Here is a 19,473-nt window from a genome sequence, read left to right as displayed (position 1 = left end):
ATTCCCAAACAACACTCTGATTGCTCTCAAAAACAAAAACACAGCAACCCAGCATTAACTAAACTTTTTGAAGCAAAGACATGTTTGAGTTACAATTTCCTAAAGTAAAGATTCAAGTACTTCTCCCATGTCGCAAAAATAAGGTACCACTTACACCAAAGGAATAGTTAAAGGGTGTTAGTACGAAAAAGAAGGGATTATTACTGCGCTCATTGCTGCCATTTTAGAGTACAAAGGGGATTAAGGGGGATTGACAAATAGTAAATGCTATTACTCTCACTATATCCACAAAAGTGACACTAATCTCTGTTCTCTGTCAAGGAATCCCATTTCCCAACCCATAAGAAGAAGTTGTCCTACAAGTTTAGATGTTGTAGCTTAGAAAAGACGCTGATGTCAGATAGATAGAAAGAAAGTTCTAACATTGATAATTTTCATCAAGAAAAAAACAGGGAAGAAAAATAATATAATATGGAGGAGAGAATAGACATTTGGGCAGCAAGGATCGTCTGTTCTGCTGAGCCGGTTGGAGGTTTTGCTGTCAAAACTTTTTACACTACAACATTTGGAACCGCAGAGTGGTACCTGCTATACCACTTGGTTGTCTGCAACAAATCTTTCTGATGCGTCTTTGAAAATGTAGAGCGAATGCCAATTTATCGGGGCTTTTGTCTACAAGTGGACAATCGGATACATTTGTTTGGTATTGTTTGGTTATACATAGAACAGCTGGTTAGCTATGGGCTCAGTGTTTTACATGGTCATCATTTTAGTTTAGTATGTTAACAACTAGATAATTAGCACTTAACACAAAGTACAGCTAAGACTGATTGGATGTTTGCGTTTTTGTAGGTACTTTTTTATTTTTGGTAGCTATTTGATCATTCATTTATAATCCAACAATTATTCACTCACCTTTTAACTCAACTCAAGTTTGGTGTCCTTACACCTTAAAATAATTACTTTCTCCTATCGACTCAGCCAAAGGTCTTCTAATACCTCAGAAGCCTATAGCTCAGTAAAGCTGTGATCAGTGACTACACTATCATCCTAATGGCTCTTTTCAATTAGCGCTGCTAGCTATTCTGTGGGGAAATTACTCTGTTATTGATCTCTGCCATGCCCCCCCATCTCTACAGAAGACATGCAAGGCACTGTTATCTTTAGCACTGTTTGAAAATGAATTCATGATCTTAATTATAATCTAGATCATTTGGGAGGCCAGTTTCTTAGTCATTATAGTACAATCGGCCCCCTTTTTACAACATACTTCTACTATAGGATATACAGTATGTGCAAGAAATCCGTCACACAATTGCACAACAATGTATATATATATATTTTTTTAATAATTTTGCAAACATATTATAAAATAGTTTAAGGTTAGATATAGTTATAACAATGAACCTTTCCTAGTGTATCACTCTTTTACTGGTATACTTGAAAGCCATGTTTGCATGATTATATTATGTGATCATATTATTTTGGAATATTATAATATAATGGATAATTCTGACGGTAGTACTTGCCTTTAGAACAAATAACTATTTATTCTGATACATTGTATTCAGTCAAATAAATATCTCCTTCATAAATGTTTATCATATTTATAACTAAAAACCATACAAATATTAAGTTCTGCATAAATCACATTCAAAGCAGGGTAACCTTTTTTACAAAACGGACTTTATCCAGAGCGTAAATTCAATGGATATGGTGTAACCTTCTGTATATCTATAATGAAAATCATTGATTTTATACTGGTAGGAAGTCATTTAGTACTCTTAAACTTGTTCCACAGATATAAAAGGAAAAAAGTTAAAATTGTATCTTTTCAAATTAAACCTAGTAGCCCGCCCCCTAAAAACAAAAAGGCACATTGCTGCCTTCAAAGAGCTGTAAATCAAATGACTATAACAGCTCTTCTAGCACAATCACATAACCTCTTGGGAAATATTGTGATATGAAGGTATATAGGATTGATGAGGTCGGGGGTTGACATTGTAATTGGTGGAGATGGGATAGGCTGGAACTTCCCCTTCACTTGTACTTAGACGCCACTGAGAAAATGGATGGATGAAGAGATTTATGGGCTATGATTATTCCATTGTGTGTGTGTGTGTGTGTGTGTGTGTGTGTGTGTGTGTGTGTGTGTGTGTGTGTGTGTGTGTGTGTGTGTGTGTGTGTGTGTGTGTGTGTGTGTGTGTGTGTGTGTGTGTGTATGCTATACATACAATCTGGCTCTGTGCAAAGCTCTGTCTGAGGAAGATACAAGCAGGCCCCACTAGGTGGTGCAGCATGTTGCAGTTCTGAACCAGCGCGCACAGGGGCTCGTCGAAGTCCCGCTCGCTTGCTCCTTCGTCTTCGTCATCCGTGTCAAGCTCACCTGCACCCCCCATGCCCCCCAGCATGGCGGCAGCCAACGGGGCGCCGCTTCGTTCTACAGACGACTCCCCCTTAGAGGAGGGGAACGAACCGAATTAGGACCCAGACCACGTTGCGACTTAAATTCCGTCTCTTGCAATTCACAAGACCATTCGTCTTGTGCTTTTTAGAATATAGATTTATAAGAACCAACATTTGTTGAAATGGTCGCAAGATGTTGTTTACAGTTCAACTTTAGCTGGAGAATTGTCAATCGTTAGGGTTCGGGACTAACTTTCACAAATGATCAGGCTTACAAATCATTTATCTTCAATATCTTAATAAGTTCAAACTATATCGTAGTCAAACGTACTTTGATAAATCGGTTTCTCTTAGCTTAAAGGAATGAAATCAACCCTTACCTTCTTTCTTTTACCGTTCTTTTTAGAAGCCTTGTTTATGTTTCCCATCTCCCTGCCCTCTTTTTCCTGTCCTCCCCTACTCCTGTCCCCGCACGTCTCCCCTACTCCTGTCCCCGCACGTCTCCCCTGTACCTTTGCCTCTTTTCCTCTTCCTGTCTTTCTCTGTTCAATTGTCACATAAAAGTCCAAAATCCATACTCAATCCAGTGCATTCCATGGGGCAACGTCTTCCATGCCCAGTGAGGCAAATACTTCACCAATACTCTTGGAAGCGGATGAGGATCCCTCAGTGCACCTGCTACCATCCAAGATCCTATTGGTCAAAATGAGAGGCAAGGTATAGACATATGATGTTGCGCTAAATCCTAAAGTCCTATAGGAGGATGGAGGCTGGAGGCTGTCATGATGAGATTTGAGACGTGGTGTAGTGTGATATTATGGAAAAGTATCAGGATGCTGGAGATTGACTGAGGGTAGGGTTCGAGAGCCGGGTCATATCAGGGCTGAACGACCTGCTGCTGCCAGGTTCTGGCTGGCTGGATCATTTTGTTTCTCCCTTTCTATCTCTTTCTCACATACACACACTGTTTCTATCTGTCGGCCCCCGGCCATGAGTGATCTCTTGATTTTAGACCAATTTAATCTAATCCGCCTCACCCACCTCCCACTCTCTGCCTCCCAAAACATCAAAAAGACTAGCAGAAATCAGTGGGTTTAGGTGTGTGTGTGTGTGTGTGTGTGTGTGTGTGTGTGTGTGTGTGTGTGTGTGTGTGTGTGTTTGTGTGTGTGTGTGTGTGTGTGTGTGTGTGTGTGTGTGTGTGTGTGTGTGTGAGAGAGAGAGAGAGAGAGAGAAAGGGGGAGGGGATTGTAGATTTATGGATGGAGAGTTGGCTGCCCGTTTAATCCCTGATATTTCAGATTAGAAGGAAAGAGTTATGTTGACAGGCCATGGCAATACGAGCTTCAATTGGGAGCAATCGAAGATTATTTATTTTAGTTTATAAGTACAGAGACCCTGAAAAACTGTGAGCTGATGGAAGTGGAAAGATATGAAGAAGTAACGTGAAGGAAATACCTTTTTTTCATTAGTCTATCTGCATTTTTTGTATTTATGGTGCCTCTACCTTATGGCCTGTTTGAAAATATTATTTTCATTCGAAACTAGCAATTTAGTTTAATTCTCTGAAAGTGGGAAATTAACAAGAGAAAAAACCCCACAGATTTACAATAAAAAATAAACAAGAGCATATTATTTGAGATTACAGCACGATTTGACTTTTTACTCTGCTATCTAGAGGAAAACTTAAGCAAACACCAGTGCTATGAAGTTTTTTTACTTTCCACTTCATTATATATATCTGACAGCTCTAGTTAGTTGTTGCATTGCAGAGTAGATTTTACATTTAAAGGCTTATACAAACGGAGCCAATTATCGGCGTCGATAGATGTCGGGCCATCGATGAGCGTCGTGTCGCCCTACTCAGATTGGTGTGTGCTGAACCGTCGTATCTTTTCGGCCGTGCCGACACCTTCCGCCGCCGATTCGCCGTCGGCCAAGGAAATCACTCTGATTGACTGTTCAGCTTAGCGAATCAGTGCATGAGAAGCGAAACGGATGTGAGGGACCCAAACAAACGATTAAGGCAAATCTGAGATTTCATTTAACTCCAGCTCTCGACACAGCCTCGGGAAAGCCCCACGAGCTTCTCGTTGTAGAGTGTAAATGGAACGCACACGCTATTTGTTGTTTGTTTATATCACACAGTCTGTTCTTCTTCTCTCGGTGTATCACGCAGTCTGTCTTCCGGTTGTTGCCTCTTTTGAATGACAAATACACACTACCGCCGCCTGCTGATAAGGAGAGTTATTGCCACTCACGCATGTGCATACGTGCAACTTGGCCTTCGGCTGAAGTCTTTGCAGTGTGTTCCTGTACGAAACATGGCCAAGAAGCAGGAGACGTGAGGCGATGTTCCGTCGGGACGTGTTCTTTGGTTTCAGTTTGGTGTGTAAGAGGCTTAAAGTCACAAAATGTAGGGATGTTTTTCGGCACACATCAAATTTATTTAACTGCATAGGTTTTTGTAGGTGGAAACATTTTAGAATTCCCTGGTGCAGTATTATGGTTTGAGCCCATTTAGGGTTAGGGATTTTGGGTATTGGACGTTTTAAACAGGTATTGGTCGATGGTCTCATCGACTACTACAGGGCAACTCTTGACTTGTCAGAGAGTCAAGAGTTGGGGAATTCACAACGGATTGATTATCCCAGTAGTGAAAGGTAGCGGTGTGGATCACTGTCCATAATATTTCCAATATTAATGAAACTATCAAAAGTGATATCTCATGGCCCAATTCCAATTCATGTGTTGTACTTAGAGTAACACAATTTTTAAGTCACTCTCACAGCTGAATGAAACACACTTCGGTAAGGTTTAGCCTGTCAATACAGCCGCAAGCTGAGGGAGCAATCAGGACCTGCTGTGACCTTTCAGAACCATAGTTTCATTTCCACTGCTATGTATCGGCATCTTTCGGAAGAGCCACCCTGAGTCTATGGAGGAAATCAAACTGAGCTTCTTTGGTGGCATTTCCTTTTTTTTTGTATTTAAAGGAACCCTGAAGAGTCTGAACATACTTAACTACCATTTCTGAAACTTGAAAAGGGTATATCTTATCCTGAATACAATGTAACATTTACATTATTATGTAATACCGTCTGAATGAGTCACAGTGTGAGAACAGCTGTGAGAACTCAGCAATCAGGTGTCCATTTTAGGTAGCTCTTTCCTGGAGCATCAGCATCAGCGTCAGACAGACGAAGACTGACAAAGACATTAGAGTCCTGCGGGAGTCACAAGGGAGGCAAAGAGGAGGCTAATCCTACTTTGATTGAGCTAAGTATCGCTGGTGTTTTATTTTGTTTTTTAGCCCCTCATGCAATAATCATGTGTATTTTCTGCATTCCTGTTCATGTGTCTTCTCACAATTATCACTGGCCCTGTGTATCTCCTAATCGGTATAACCGGCCTGCTCTCGTCTATCCCACATGCTCCACTGAGATCCAACATCTAGTTTCAGGTGGCCTTTGGAACTGCCAGTCAGCTGTTCCTAAGGCTGACTTCATCTCTGGCTACGCTTCCCTGCATTCCCTGGATTTCCTTGCTCTCACTGAGACCTGGATTACTCCATCCAACACATCCACCCGAGCAGCTCTCTCCACAGCATATTCCTTCTCCCATACACCCAGACCCACTGGCAGAGGAGGTGGTACTGGTCTCCTGCTCTCTCCCAACTGGAGCTTTTCCCTCTTCAAGCTACCTAACTTCACTCCTTCCACCTTTGAATTCCATGCCGTCACAGTAACCCATCCTATACAATTAACCATTGTTGTTCTCTACCGTCCACCAGGCGCCTTGGGGGACTTCTTGGAGGAATTAGATAATCTCCTCTCACACATCCCTGAAACTGGCCCTCCCGCTGTACTTCTCGGAGACTTCAAACTCCAGATAGGGAACATCTCTGTTAACCACCTTTGCTTTCTCACTGTCTCCATCCCCACCAACTCATAAAGCTGGCAATGTCCTTGATCTCATATTCTCAAGGAAACGCACTACTTCTAACCTCTCTGTAAACCCGCTCCACACATCCGATCACTTCTTCATTTCATTCTCTCTACCCCTTTCCAAACATAACAAACTAATCTCTTCTAATTCTACACCTGTCCGCCGCAACCTTCGTTCCCTCTCCCCCTCTACCTTTGCCTCATCGGTGCTCTCAGCCCTCCCTTCCTCTGACTCGTTCCAACTCCTGTCTCCAAACTCTGCTGCAGAAACTCTCCTCTCTACTCTCCCATCCTCTCTGGACTCTCTCTGTCCTCTCACATCTCAGCAGGCTCGTCAGCCCCCTCCTGCTCCCTGGCTAGATGACGCACTGCGTGCTAATAGAACCAATCCTTCGGGCAGCAGAGCGGAAACGGTGGAAATCCAGACACCATGACGACCTCCTAACCTATCAGGCTCTCCTCTCCTCTTTCTCTGCTTCCATCTCTCAGGCAAAAAGCACTTTCTTTCAAGATAAGATCCAATCTTCCTATTCCAATCCCCAAAAACTATTTTCCATCTTCTCCACCCTCTTGGACCCCCCCAAAGCCCCTTCCCCCTCCTCCCTTCTGTCAAGCGACTTTGTTAACCACTTTGAAAAAAAGGTTGATGATATTCGCTGTTCTTTTTCTGAATCACCTTTACATACCGCTGGGTCACCAGAACCTCCTTTCACCCACACACTGACCTCCTTTTCCCCTCTCTCTCCAAGTGAGGTTCTTACCCTCATTACCTCTGCCCGCCCTACCACCTGTCCTCTGGACCCTATCCCTTCAAACCTCCTTCAAACTATCGCTCCTGATATTCTACCGTTTCTCACCCATTTCATCAACACTTCTCTAACTTCTGGTCACTTTTCAAACAGTCTCAAAGAGGCAAGAGTAAACCCTCTCCTAAAGAAACCCACTCTCAACCCATCTGATGTTATAAACTACAGGCCTGTGTCTCTCCTCCCGTTCCTGTCTAAAACACTTGAACGCGCTGTCTTTAAACAACTCTCCTGTTATCTCCATCAGAACAACCTTCTGGATCCGCACCAGTCTGGTTTCAAGGCAGGTCACTCAACAGAAACTGCCCTCCTTGCTGTCACTGAGGAACTGCACACGGCTGAAGCAGCCTCCATCTCCTCCGTCATCATCCTTTTGGACCTGTCTGCTGCATTCGACACGGTGAATCATCAGATCCTCCTTCGCACTCTCCAAGAACTTGGAGTTTCAGGCTCTGCACTTTCCCTCCTCACCTCACACCTCAAAGACCGCACCTACAGGGTTACTTGGAGAGGGTCTGAGTCCGACCCTTGTCAATGAACTACAGGGGTCCCTCAGGGCTCTGTTCTTGGTCCCCTCCTCTTCTCCTTGTTCACAAACTCGCTCGGATCAGTCATTAGCCCGCATGGTTTTTCATACCACTGCTACGCTGACGACACCCAATTAATTCTGTCCTTTCCCCGCTCAGAGACCCAGGTCGTCGCACGCATCTCTGCTTGCCTAGCTGACATCTCTCAATGGATGTCTGCTCACCACCTCAAGCTCAACCTTGACAAGACTGAACTGCTTTTCCTTCCGGGAAAAGATTGTCCCACTCTTGACCTAACAATCAACATCGGCACCTCGATTGTTTCCCCGACTCAGACTGCAAGGAATCTGGGTGTGACCCTAGATAACAAACTGTCCTTCACTGCAAACATAGCTGCTACAACCTGCTGCTGCAGATACACTCTTTACAACATCAGGAGAATACGTCCCCAGCTGACCCAGAAAGCGACGCAGGTTCTGGTCCAGACTCTTGTCATCTTACGCCTAGACTACTGCAATTCCCTCCTGGCTGGTCTACCTGCATGTGCCATCCAACCTCTGCAGCTCATCCAGAATGCAGCCGCTCGTCTGGTCTTCAACCTTCCTAAATTATCCCAAACCACGCCGCTCCTCCGCTCCCTTCACTGGCTTCCAGTTACTGCTAGAATCCACTTCAAGACAATGGTACTTGCGTACCATGCTGCGAATGGATCTGGCCCTTCCTACATCCAGGACATGGTTAAACCGTACACCCCAGCACATGCACTCTGCTCTGCATCAGCCAAACAGCTCGCTGCACCCGCACTGCGAGGGGGGCCCAAGTTCCCATCAGCAAAAACACGTGGGTTTGCTATCCTGGCTCCAAAATGGTGGAATGACCTCCCCATTGACATCAGGACAGCAGAAAGCTTACACATCTTCCAGTGCAGACTGAAAACTCATCTCTTTCGACTCCACTTCGAGCGATAGAACTATTAACAAAGCACTTACTGTATATACTAATAAAGGACTGGCTTATCTAAAGCCAGTTGAGTAGCACTTGAAATGTTTTAGCCCTATGAAACCTGATGTACTTATATGATTCTGATTTCTTCAAGTTTGTATTTTGTTGGTTGAACGCACTTATTGTAAGTCGCTTTGGATAAAATCGTCAGCTAAATGCAATGTAATGTAATTTTGTACGGAGCGTGTTTCATGGTGAACATATAATGGCTAATTGGTTAGATAAATGTGGATATCCTCTTGTTAAAATCATATCTAGAAAAATATTCTTCTATATTTTTTTTATTGTATGTTTTTAGATTTTTTGTTCTTGATTTATTTTGTTCTTGAATAGATTGTTCCCTACTTTTCAATAATAATTCCTTAACCTATTTCATTAATCATGTTTTTCCTAAAAGCAAACTCTTAACTTAACCCTTAGATGCACGAGGGACCTACACTCTTCCATAAGTAGGTCTAAAAGGACCCGTATTAGAATATGTGTTTTTATGACATGTTTAGTCATTTTGGTTAAGAAAAATCACTTGTATAATATTTAGTATTGTATTTTGGTTCACATTAGAAATATTTTATATTTAATTTTTCAGAATTTATAATATTAGAAATTTTTTTTACATTTTGAAAAAAAACGTTTTGAGCATATTGTCCCAAAGATCTCCGCTATTCTGAGACCCTAACAGTATTCCAGTCCCTTTTCAAAACTCATCTCTTCTCCTCTTGTCTACTCATAGCCCACCCCCCCCCCCCCCCCCATCAATCTATGCCGGTTGATCAAGTTTGATAGTCCTATATCCCCCACCCTAACCTTCCCTTATATTTTAAAGCAATTTTGAGTCCTTGAAAAGCCCTATACAAATAATGTATTATTATTATTATTATTATTATTATTATTATTATTATTATTATTATTATTATTATTATACTGACAGGTATCAGATCTTGCTGTGTAAAATAATCTTCCTGAGAGGTGTCACTTGTGATGTCGTCTGTGTGGTCTACAGTGAATGTATTCCTGACAGCCACAGCTGATAAGAATCAAAGGTTCCCATAGAATTCCATAGAAAATGCATGCGGGTAATTTTTGACCCACTTACTGTATGGAAGCTTGGGGTAGTAATACAAAAACTACAATTTCTTAAAATGTAAATTTAAAAATGTGAATGGCATGATATCCAAAACATGTTTTTTGAGGAATAGCAGGAATATGAAATGATAAAAAAATGTAATTCCAAAGATACTTCAAGAAAACCACCTCACCGGGTCAAAAAATACCCACTTAAGCTTGGGGTAGTAATACAAAAACTCAAATTTCTTAAAATGTATAAAATTTTAATTTAAAATTTGAATGGCGTGATATCCAAAACATGTTTTTTGAGGAAAAGCAGGAATATGAAATGATAAAACATTTTAATTACAAAGATACTTCAAGAAAACCACCTCACCGGGTCCAAAAGACCCACTTATGCATCTAAGGGTTGGTGGAGTAGGTACGTTTGAGAAATTGGCTAGAGATATACTTTTTGTTATGGAATGCTCTTAACATCCCGATAGCAATGAATATCTTAAGTGCTTTGACAAAAAATCCATGAAAAAATTCATCTGCGGAAGCCGTAGTACTGTAAAAAGCACGACCAATCATTTTAGCCGGGCCGGCTAAAATAACTGGATGGCCTCCCTGCCTGTCAGCCTTCCATCTGTGCACAAACTTATCTCGTGCCCTCATTGGTCATGTGCGAGTTTGTGTGTGTTGGAGGAGGGGCTCTGTAAGGAAGTGGCAGATTTTTTCCGGTTGTGTATTTTCAAATTCTAGCGCACTCGAGCTGGTTTCTCCAAAATTACCTACCCCACTATAATACTTGTCATCTATTAATTAATTACATAAAAAGGTATATATTTTTTGTAATACTGTTCATCTGCCTGGCTTTGATACACGTGTTCACCTGATCTGTAACTTTATACTTCCGATGCTGCTCGTGTGGTGTGTGTGCCAGAGATTAGCACAGTGTGTAAAGCCAATGCTGAGCACATGCAGCCCAAATCTCCTCTGGTCAGTTAATAAGAGCTATAATAACACATGTTCGGTGCAGTGGCGTCAATTCAGCCAAAGCTAAGGTATGGCAAGGTTACTAGTCACATGACTTAACTACAGTATCAATCAATATACATGCCCAGCAAATAATCATAACAAAAGTGACAAGTCTGCTATGTAGCTTTTCTGTGTGGTTAGGAAAATTTGAACTTTTTCAAATGCAGCCTCACTCACATCCCGCTAGCGCAAGTAACTATGGACACAAACACTTAACTACGCACGTCAATCAATCAATTCAGTCAAATGCGCCGTTACGCATCCGTTTTCAGCACCATGGATAGCAAGCGGCAGGGTTAGACAGCAGTAATAGCCTTTCTGACACAATTTCACTCTTTCTGTTCACTTCATTCACTATGTAATTGCAACAATATCACGTGAACATACCAGGTAAACTGCTGTAAACTGTTAAAGTCCAAATATAAAGAGGAGAGGGAGGGAGGGAGGGAGGGAGAGAGGAGAGGGAGGGAGGGAGAAGAAAAGAGAAAGAGAAATCATATTAATAAGATGTTTGGGTATCTTACTTTGAGATGAACTTTATTAATTATTCCACAAGTGGATAACGGCGGGTCCTCAAAGCAGCAAAGTTATTGACGAGTTCATCTGCGTCCAGGGATTTTACGACAGCAGGCTCAACAGCCATCAACATGAGGTTTGTGAGCCTGTCATCGCTCATGGTGGTCCGCAGGTAAGTCTTGACTCTTTTTAAAACGGAAAAGAATCTTTCGTTGGATGCAGTGGAGACAGGAATTGTTGCTGCGATCTTGAATAGCTTGATGACCTCTGAAAAAGCGACAGACATGGTCTTCAGTCGTGTCAAAGCCAGCATTATGTTTTTCTCCTCCTCCACGTCCTCCTTCATCTCAAGTTCAAGGAAAGCTTTTGCTGTGTGACACTGGGAACTGAGAAGGGTGGTGTCGATCAGTTCATCATAGAGTTGTGCAAACTGTTCCATTTTAACTACATCCATGAAATGGGGAGATGAACAATCAAATGCCTGGATAGCATTAAGTAGCTCATCATTATCTGTAAATCGGCGATCTAACTCAGAGATGAAGCGGTCCAGTGTTTCAAAGTATAGTCTTTTTTCTTGGTCATCTCCTGTTTGTCTCTGGCCACTGGATGATCCGACAATAAACCCTGCCAAGGCTTTGGACACACTCCGTGCTCTTGCTGGTCGCAGAGGGGCAGTGTCGCTGCTTGGGAGGCCGAGCTCTGTGGAAAATGCCTTGGCTCTGCTCAGTGTGTCCTGGTACTCTTTATCTGACCTCATCTTTTCCAGCTGGGCCTTAGTACTCCGTATGAGGTTGGAAGCCATCGTGATTGCAATGTCTTTTGTCTGAAGCTGTTCAGACAGTCCATAAGTGAGATTTAAGATTTTTTCTAGGACATGAAGACGCACAACAAAAGTGACTGTCAGCATATTTGTCCGAAGTCCAGCAGCTTCAGTTGAACCCTCTGCATGAGCGTCAATAGTGGCATCTAACACAGCTAGTATAGCCTCGTAGCGCAGTTTTATCTTCTGTAGAGCCCTATACCAATACAGCCACCGAGTGGGACAGGTGCGCTCCAAGTGCAGTATTTTGTTGTGTCCCAACTTCTTTTGAGCCTCAATGAAAAGCATGTGTCTGGTATTGCTATTTGCAATACAAGTATATAGTGTTTGAACAACACCAAAAAACTCTGCCATCTCTGGTATTTCAGTTATCGAGCTCACAAGCACAAGATTTAGTCTATGTGCATGACAGTGTATATACGCTGCATGCGGCACTTTTTCACGTATTAAAGCCTGCACTCCACGCACATTACCCCGCATAACACTTGCACCATCGTAGCATTGTGCAACACACAGCTGAATATCTAAACTCGATAATTCCTTTATTATTTTCTGGGCCAGGGATTCAGCTGTCAGGTCCTTCATGTGATAGGTTCCAATGGCTCTTTCCTTTATAATCCCGTCATGTACATAACGGATCAAAATGGCCAGCTGCTCCTTCTTAGACAGGTCTTTCGTTTCATCCACTAACACTGAAAAGTACCGTGCTTCTCCTACTTCATTTATGATTATACTTCTGATATTTTCCCCAATAACTCTCACCATATCATTCTGGGCTTCTGGGGAAGAATAGTGCGCATACCTGCGTTCCTGTTTGCTTTTCACGTTCCTGTCATCTGTTGCAATAACGTCCAAAAGTTCAAGGAAATTTCCTTTATTTTCATCCTCATCTCTCTCGTTGTGGCCACGGAGAGGGAGGGCCTGTCTTCCCAGAAATGACGTGATTTTGAACAAGGATTTGACGTGAGCCCGGTTCTCCTGCACCTCATCTGTCCTGTTTGCGTCAATCCGACTTGCGATGGATTCCTTATGTCCGCTGATCACAGCCTTAAAGTTAGACCACGCTAATGCAGCACAATTGTGTCTACTGCTCCCTTGATGATCCCGGAGATTTTTTTTCATGTTCTTCCAACATGTGTATCCAGTGTCTATGAACACACGCAGTCCATGCCTGTCACCTGTTAAAGTTGAGGCTCCTCCAAAATGACGGCATGCAAAGCAATAAACTGCATCTTCTTGCGCAGAATATTCAACCCAGTCATATTCCTGATACACACTGACATTAAAGCGTCTTCCATTTCTAGTTGGGAAGTGGGTCAAACGAGGACGCCTGAGTCCGTCTGTTTTACATCCACTAATATCCTTCTTCTCTGCTCCAGTTGACCCAGAGGCTGCTACTGCTGCTGCACCCGGGCCTTGACCTTCCTTATCGCTGTCCACGTCTGATCCAGCTCTTTCAATCTGAGAAATTGGTGGGGACTCAGACTCGGATTCAATTCGAGAAGTCGGTGTGGACGAGTTCTCAGCCTCCATGCATGTAGTCTCCGTCTCCCTGTTAGCATCTGCATCCCCGGCGCAGGTGCTGGAGTGGCTAACAGCCTCGTTAACAGCTTGAATCCCACCTTCACTACCTGGTCCTTCTCCCTCTGCTGCTGGGGCAACATTGGAGCCATCACCTTCACCTGCCTTTTTTTTGATAAAAAAAGATTCTAAAGTTCTTTGCTTTCTTTTCATTTTAGTTAATTAGCTTAGCCGAAAAATAAAAAAAACCGCGATAACATGACCCGCTCTGACCTCCGGCGGCTTCTCGTCAGGAGATACCACATTTTAAGATAGGGAGGGGGGATACGTTACGATAAGTATTGGGAAAGATAATATCTAGACTAGAGAAATCGATTGTGTTGTTCTGATTTTCATTTGTATTTAATTTATATGTATTAAATAATAGAATAATCAATACAAATTGACACAGAGTAATTCCATACATTTATTTTTTTAAAACGAACATTTACATTTTCCCCTGGAGCCAAGGTGTGGCAGCTGCCATACCTTGCCATACCCAATTGACGCCTCTAGTTCGGTGTATCTCTGTATCTTTCTTTGAAACCTTTTTTGTGTTTCTTGAGTTTTATCCCATGTTATTATACTCCATTTAATTCAATACTGAAGTGTTAATCTCTCGTCATTGCTGCTGTTATTCTGAACCCTTTTTATTGCTTAATAAATAACTGGGCATTCATTTAAATGAAAGCAGATGGCTGCACACTTATTCATGACATGGGCGACTGTGGCTGCGAGGGAGTGCGGTCGTATTTCAAAACGATACCTCTGATTATTCTTACCAGTTTGTCTTGCATTTCTTTATCACACCACCACTGGTGTATTTGTTTAATCTCCCCCAAACAACAAGTAAATACTACTACTTCTGCAAGCATTTATAAATGGAAAGCTTTTCAGTGGTTACACTGTCGACGTTTCACCAGAAGAGTGCAGCAAAGTTTAGCTTGTCGCTGAAGCTATTATACACTCAGACTGAGCTGCAATACTAACATGCTATCACCAGATGTCAGCATCATGCCTTACAACCAAAAATCTATTTTTAGTTACAGAAACAGTTTTGTGATTTTTAGACGGCATACTAAACAGAAAGAGGGAAGAGAGACACCACAGGATGGAGAAGTGAGTGCCGGCAGACACGGTTCTCCTGCTGACCCCGCAGCCTAACCTTTCTATGGATTTACAGAAAATAATTCCACTGAGAACCTATTAAGCGTAGAGGGCAGGGCGTGATGAGATGAGTTGTGACAAAGGATTTGAAACCAGTGTCTCTGTTATATAATTGTGTGTGCCTTAGCCTACGGATCCAGCTGGACAGACACCAGATTAGCAAATGGAAGCTTCAGTCCCGTCATGTTTTCTTTTTTTTCCAGCTTAGATTTCCCAACATATTTCACAGAAATGCTTCACATTATTTTCATCATGCTACATGTAACCGAACAATGGTTTAGGGTGGTATTAAATGTAACATTTGTATAGATAAAATACAAAGGAAAGCACACACCCCAGATTAATATGGCTTGTACCGTAGGTGTCATCAAAAAACTTCTCCAGATAACTTATTTATTTCTCCAAATAACTTATTTATTTATAAGTTTTGATATAATATTTAGCCATTATCTAATTATTTTTGTTGGTCAAATTTGGAAAAACCTGCACATACAAATAGACAAAGAAAAACCTAAATGTAAATTTCGAGTGTTTTATTTCCCAGTCTGTTTTCCTAGTCTGAAAGAAGACGTATTAAGCATGAAAAATATCCCGTTAGAATTCTCCAGCTAATGAAATGCAATGTTTTTCCCTGAAGTATTTAGCTTTAATATTTTTTTTATTAAGACACTAAATCTCTGTCTCACACAAACACAAAGCTTTTCAGACATTAAACAGCAGCTGGGTGAGAATACTTGCTCTATCCCTCGACACAAACAAGCATTACCAAATGCTCGAAAGACAAGGAGAGAATATAAGCTGAAAAAAAAAAAGATCCAGTAAACAACATGATGGACACATTCCAAAAGTTAGGATTTGGAATTTTGTGCTAACAGCTTTAGTGGAGGTCAGGTCAACTTTTTAGCTGAGATGGGGTGTGCTTCATGCTTCCATACAGTATGCACGATGAAACCAAAATGTATCACAAATACTGTAAATTAATTTATACGACGCTAACATACACATTCAACTAGGCAGAGACTGAGTGCAGCTGTGCAGTCACCAACATGTTGTGACTACAGCCTTCACAGATAGTATCTGTGTCATAAAAAAAATTGCTTCTCGCTTGATACCATAATTCCACGGGTAAAAATGTCAAGTATGTTGAACCTATTTTTTATCATTAATATTAAGTGCATATACTCTAGTCTATATGGCGTTATATTTGTGCCTCTATCCTGAGCACGCAATGAAACATGTTGAGCCTAGAAAATGCGATTGAGCGCACACTTGAACATTTTTGAGCACAGAGAAATATATTTTCTCTCATAAAACTCCTGCTCCGTGCGCAAGCAGACCGCTGCACGCGCTCTCTCTCCCTCGCTCGCTCGACCTCTCCACCCTGTGCGCGCTCAGCTTTGCCTGCCTGCTCGCTCAAGTTGTCACAGCGTTACAAATGTGCCACGAAACCAACCAATCGGAGAACTCGAAAAGATCAATTCTGATTGGCTGGTCCAGCACCATGTAGAGAGAAGAGTTGCGAAAGCGGAAGTCCAAAATGCTTGATTGTCACGTGGTTCAGAGAGACTCAGAAAGTTCCCGGAAGTTTGTGGCGGGCCATTTGAATCACGATTTGAATGCATTAATAACAGGATAGAAATGCAATTTTTGGTAGTTATTGGTCAATCAAGGTTTTGATTTACAATATGTATACAACATATCGATATGTGTATGTAGTTACATCAATGTGTTTGTTTGTTTTTTAAGTAAAATGTGCTAATATTTGAGGATTAAGACAAAATAAGAAGTACTTTATTGATACCAATTGGGGAAATGTTAACGCGGCAGCAGCAAAAGACAAGGCATTGTACATTAGACAGTTAAAAGACTAGAATTAAACAATCGAAAATGTAAACATCTTAAATAGAAATAACATAGCATTGCAAAAAGTTGAAAATATACATGGATAGTGTGAACAGCTATCTTACCTGTTAACATACATGTTAGGCTAACGTTGCCTTGGTTACAGATCCAGTTCCTGTTGTTTATTGCTTTTAATTCTTTAAAACAAATATTATCTTCTTAAACTTGTATGAGTCAAGAACATCACATCCTTATTGATATATTTAGAGGGAGGGAAGGAAGGTTTCAAAATTCTGATTAGAATCGTTTCTACCATTTCTTTAATTCATGGTGGTTTCAGTAATCCTCTGGTAATTGAGGACATAAGTCATCTAAATGACTAATGTAATCTTTATGACTTTCAGAAAGGACAGGAGACCGACAGGTGCCTATCAATGATTGTCAACTGACAGCAAAATGAGTCAAAGCACTAGCAGCAGCAGCAGCATGATGATGTTAAATGTGTTGTTTTAGGAACATCCATTGTAAATAAATGGAATTCAATAAACATTCAATAGCATGCGTGCAGTTTGTCTGTGCCTTTTCCTCTGTGTTGTCCTGGCATATAGTCTCCCCCATGGTTTGCTGTGCTGCTGGGGGATGCTCCAATCACTCATAGAAAGGAGTACACATGTACAGCTTCCCCACTGACACAGAGAGGAGGAAAGAATGGCTGGCTCAAGTCAGCAGGAGCCTTTTAACTATCACAAAAGACAACAACAGCAACAAAATATGTGAGGTAATCATATTTTTCACAAAACGAAGACCACACCATTGGGAGGCTTAATGTCTTTTTAATCAAAAATAAGGAACAGGGAGAGGCTTGCAAAACTCTGGGAGTTGAGACTCAGGCTCAGGGTGAGGTTCTCATTGCAGGTCTTCAGGCTCCATTGAATCCCCCTGGAGTTCTTGTGCTGAGAGAGAGAGACAAAGACAGGAGAAAGGGTTAGATACATCTCGCAACCTATAGACAAGTTTACGCGCCAAAAAACGGGTAGCGCCATTACCCTACACAAATGCACTTCATTTCCGCCGGAAGTCTTTTGCACAGCGTCTGTCGGTGTAAACCGATGTAAACAGTCAGACGGGCACTGGTGTAAACACAGCGATTTCGATGCTAACAGTGATGCTAGCTTGGGAACACGATTCTACTTCTTTGACTGGAGATGGCGTTACTCTCCCCCACCCGAATTCAGTGCAAAACTGGGAGGATAACATGACGACGTGGCCCAGCATAAAACCAAAATAAACTGCCTTATTTAGGTCATGCCCACAGGAGCCAACAGTTGTCTGTTGTTTACATAATGCACAATTTACATGATCTCTTTATGCTGTGCAATATATCATATGTGCCTGTACTGTTTGAGTGAAAATAAAGTTTGATGTCATTTAATTTCATTATTGCACTGTTATTGCATTATTGCATTTCATATGTTCCTTAGAGTGCTACAATTTCTTTTAACACAGTTCATCATTCATATTAAGCTCATACTGTACATAAATAACACTGAATGAATTAATTGTTTAGAGGAAACTAAAGAAATGGCTTCAACAAGAAAGATCACATGTTTAATCCTAACAGGTATTACAAATTAAAATATAAAAGCAGCCCACACAATTACATCACTATGAAAATATTCATATATAATATTAAAAAATACAATGCATGCAGTATTTGTTGTGTTTATCTGTATTTAATGAACAACATGGCTGGGTGCTGGTTTGTGGTCGTAGCACTCTCTATCTAACCACTCGTTCAGGTGCTTTCTCGAGTGATTGCAACCAACTACCGCACACGTAGTTCCCGAACCACTTTTCTTCATGTTGTAATTGTTATATCCTCTTTGTCTCTGCGATATCAGTGCTTTGTCGGCACAACGGAGCTAGCTAGCAAAACAAACCCAGTCCGCCAAAACGGAAGTGCATTGCATCGAAGGGAGGAGTTCAGGATGTAGAGCGGAAACGGCTCAATAACTTGTGTATAGGATGGGAAATGGCTGACCTATTTTAAACTTACCTTGTATTTTCACTCTAACTTAAGTCCCTCTCCCTTTGCCATCAATCCAAAATCAGCTGAGCTGCAACATAATACAGAAAGGTAATAATCAACAGAATCACAAGGACATAATATGACTCTGCTAAAAACACTCACCCATAAATTACGTTTTTGTTTACTTGTCTCAAATATCCACTCTAAATCCATATCAATAGCAATGTATCACAAAAATAGCTCTCTTCCTTATTAGTGTGCAACGTTAACTATATTATGCTAGCTTGAACTCCAAAATGGATATCCTCATTTCACCACCTCCACCCACTACAATCACACGCCCCAATGTTATATTTAACTTCCTCCACCCCGGATAAAAGCACGTTAAGAAGCCCTTTCTCTCTAATTCCACAACGTTGGACGGAATAAACATTAAGAGAACGGATTAATAGGCTGTTCATGGTTAACGTGTGTTGCTAACTTTATCCGGTCCTAGCCTAATCTGTTTAGTTGTCCGGTTGAAAATTAACGCAAGCTCTATGCCCATTGTAGAACAGGAAACAGAAGTTGGTCCAGGTTCTGGTCAACCCAAAATTGTGATAGAGAGAGAAACATGTTTGTCATTCTGCCACCTCTAATGCTTACAGCAAGTAATCAATACAGAAGGGTTCATGGCGTACATGTAGGCTACGGTTTGTTAGCTGTTTGCTTAAACTACCCCTATAGCTATGTTGCCGGCTAGCAAACTCAGGCATTGCAAACAATAACG

General features: G+C 41.5%; 1 protein-coding gene across 2 annotated transcripts in view; it reads right to left on the bottom strand.

Annotated features, from left to right (window-relative positions):
• Window positions 1-19,473, bottom strand: part of LOC307033157 (calcium-binding protein 2-like) — a gene marked incomplete at its 5' end in the record, with an annotated part of 148,282 nt that overhangs the window by 6,937 nt on the left and 121,872 nt on the right. The window contains 2 exons of one of the 2 annotated variants that reach the window (XM_079671510.1): window positions 2,235-2,456; window positions 2,787-2,925. In XM_079671510.1, the coding sequence (XP_079527636.1) occupies window positions 2,235-2,456; window positions 2,787-2,834 (270 nt within the window). Of the gene's footprint in view, window positions 1-2,234; window positions 2,457-2,786; window positions 2,926-19,473 lie in introns of those variants that run through there. The other variant, XM_079671509.1, reaches the window with a different exon arrangement.

Source organism: Notothenia rossii, assembly GCF_949606895.1.
Source record: "Notothenia rossii genome assembly, chromosome: 1".
Taxonomy (NCBI): domain Eukaryota; kingdom Metazoa; phylum Chordata; class Actinopteri; order Perciformes; family Nototheniidae; genus Notothenia; species Notothenia rossii.
This window is presented reverse-complemented; position numbering and strand designations above follow the sequence as displayed.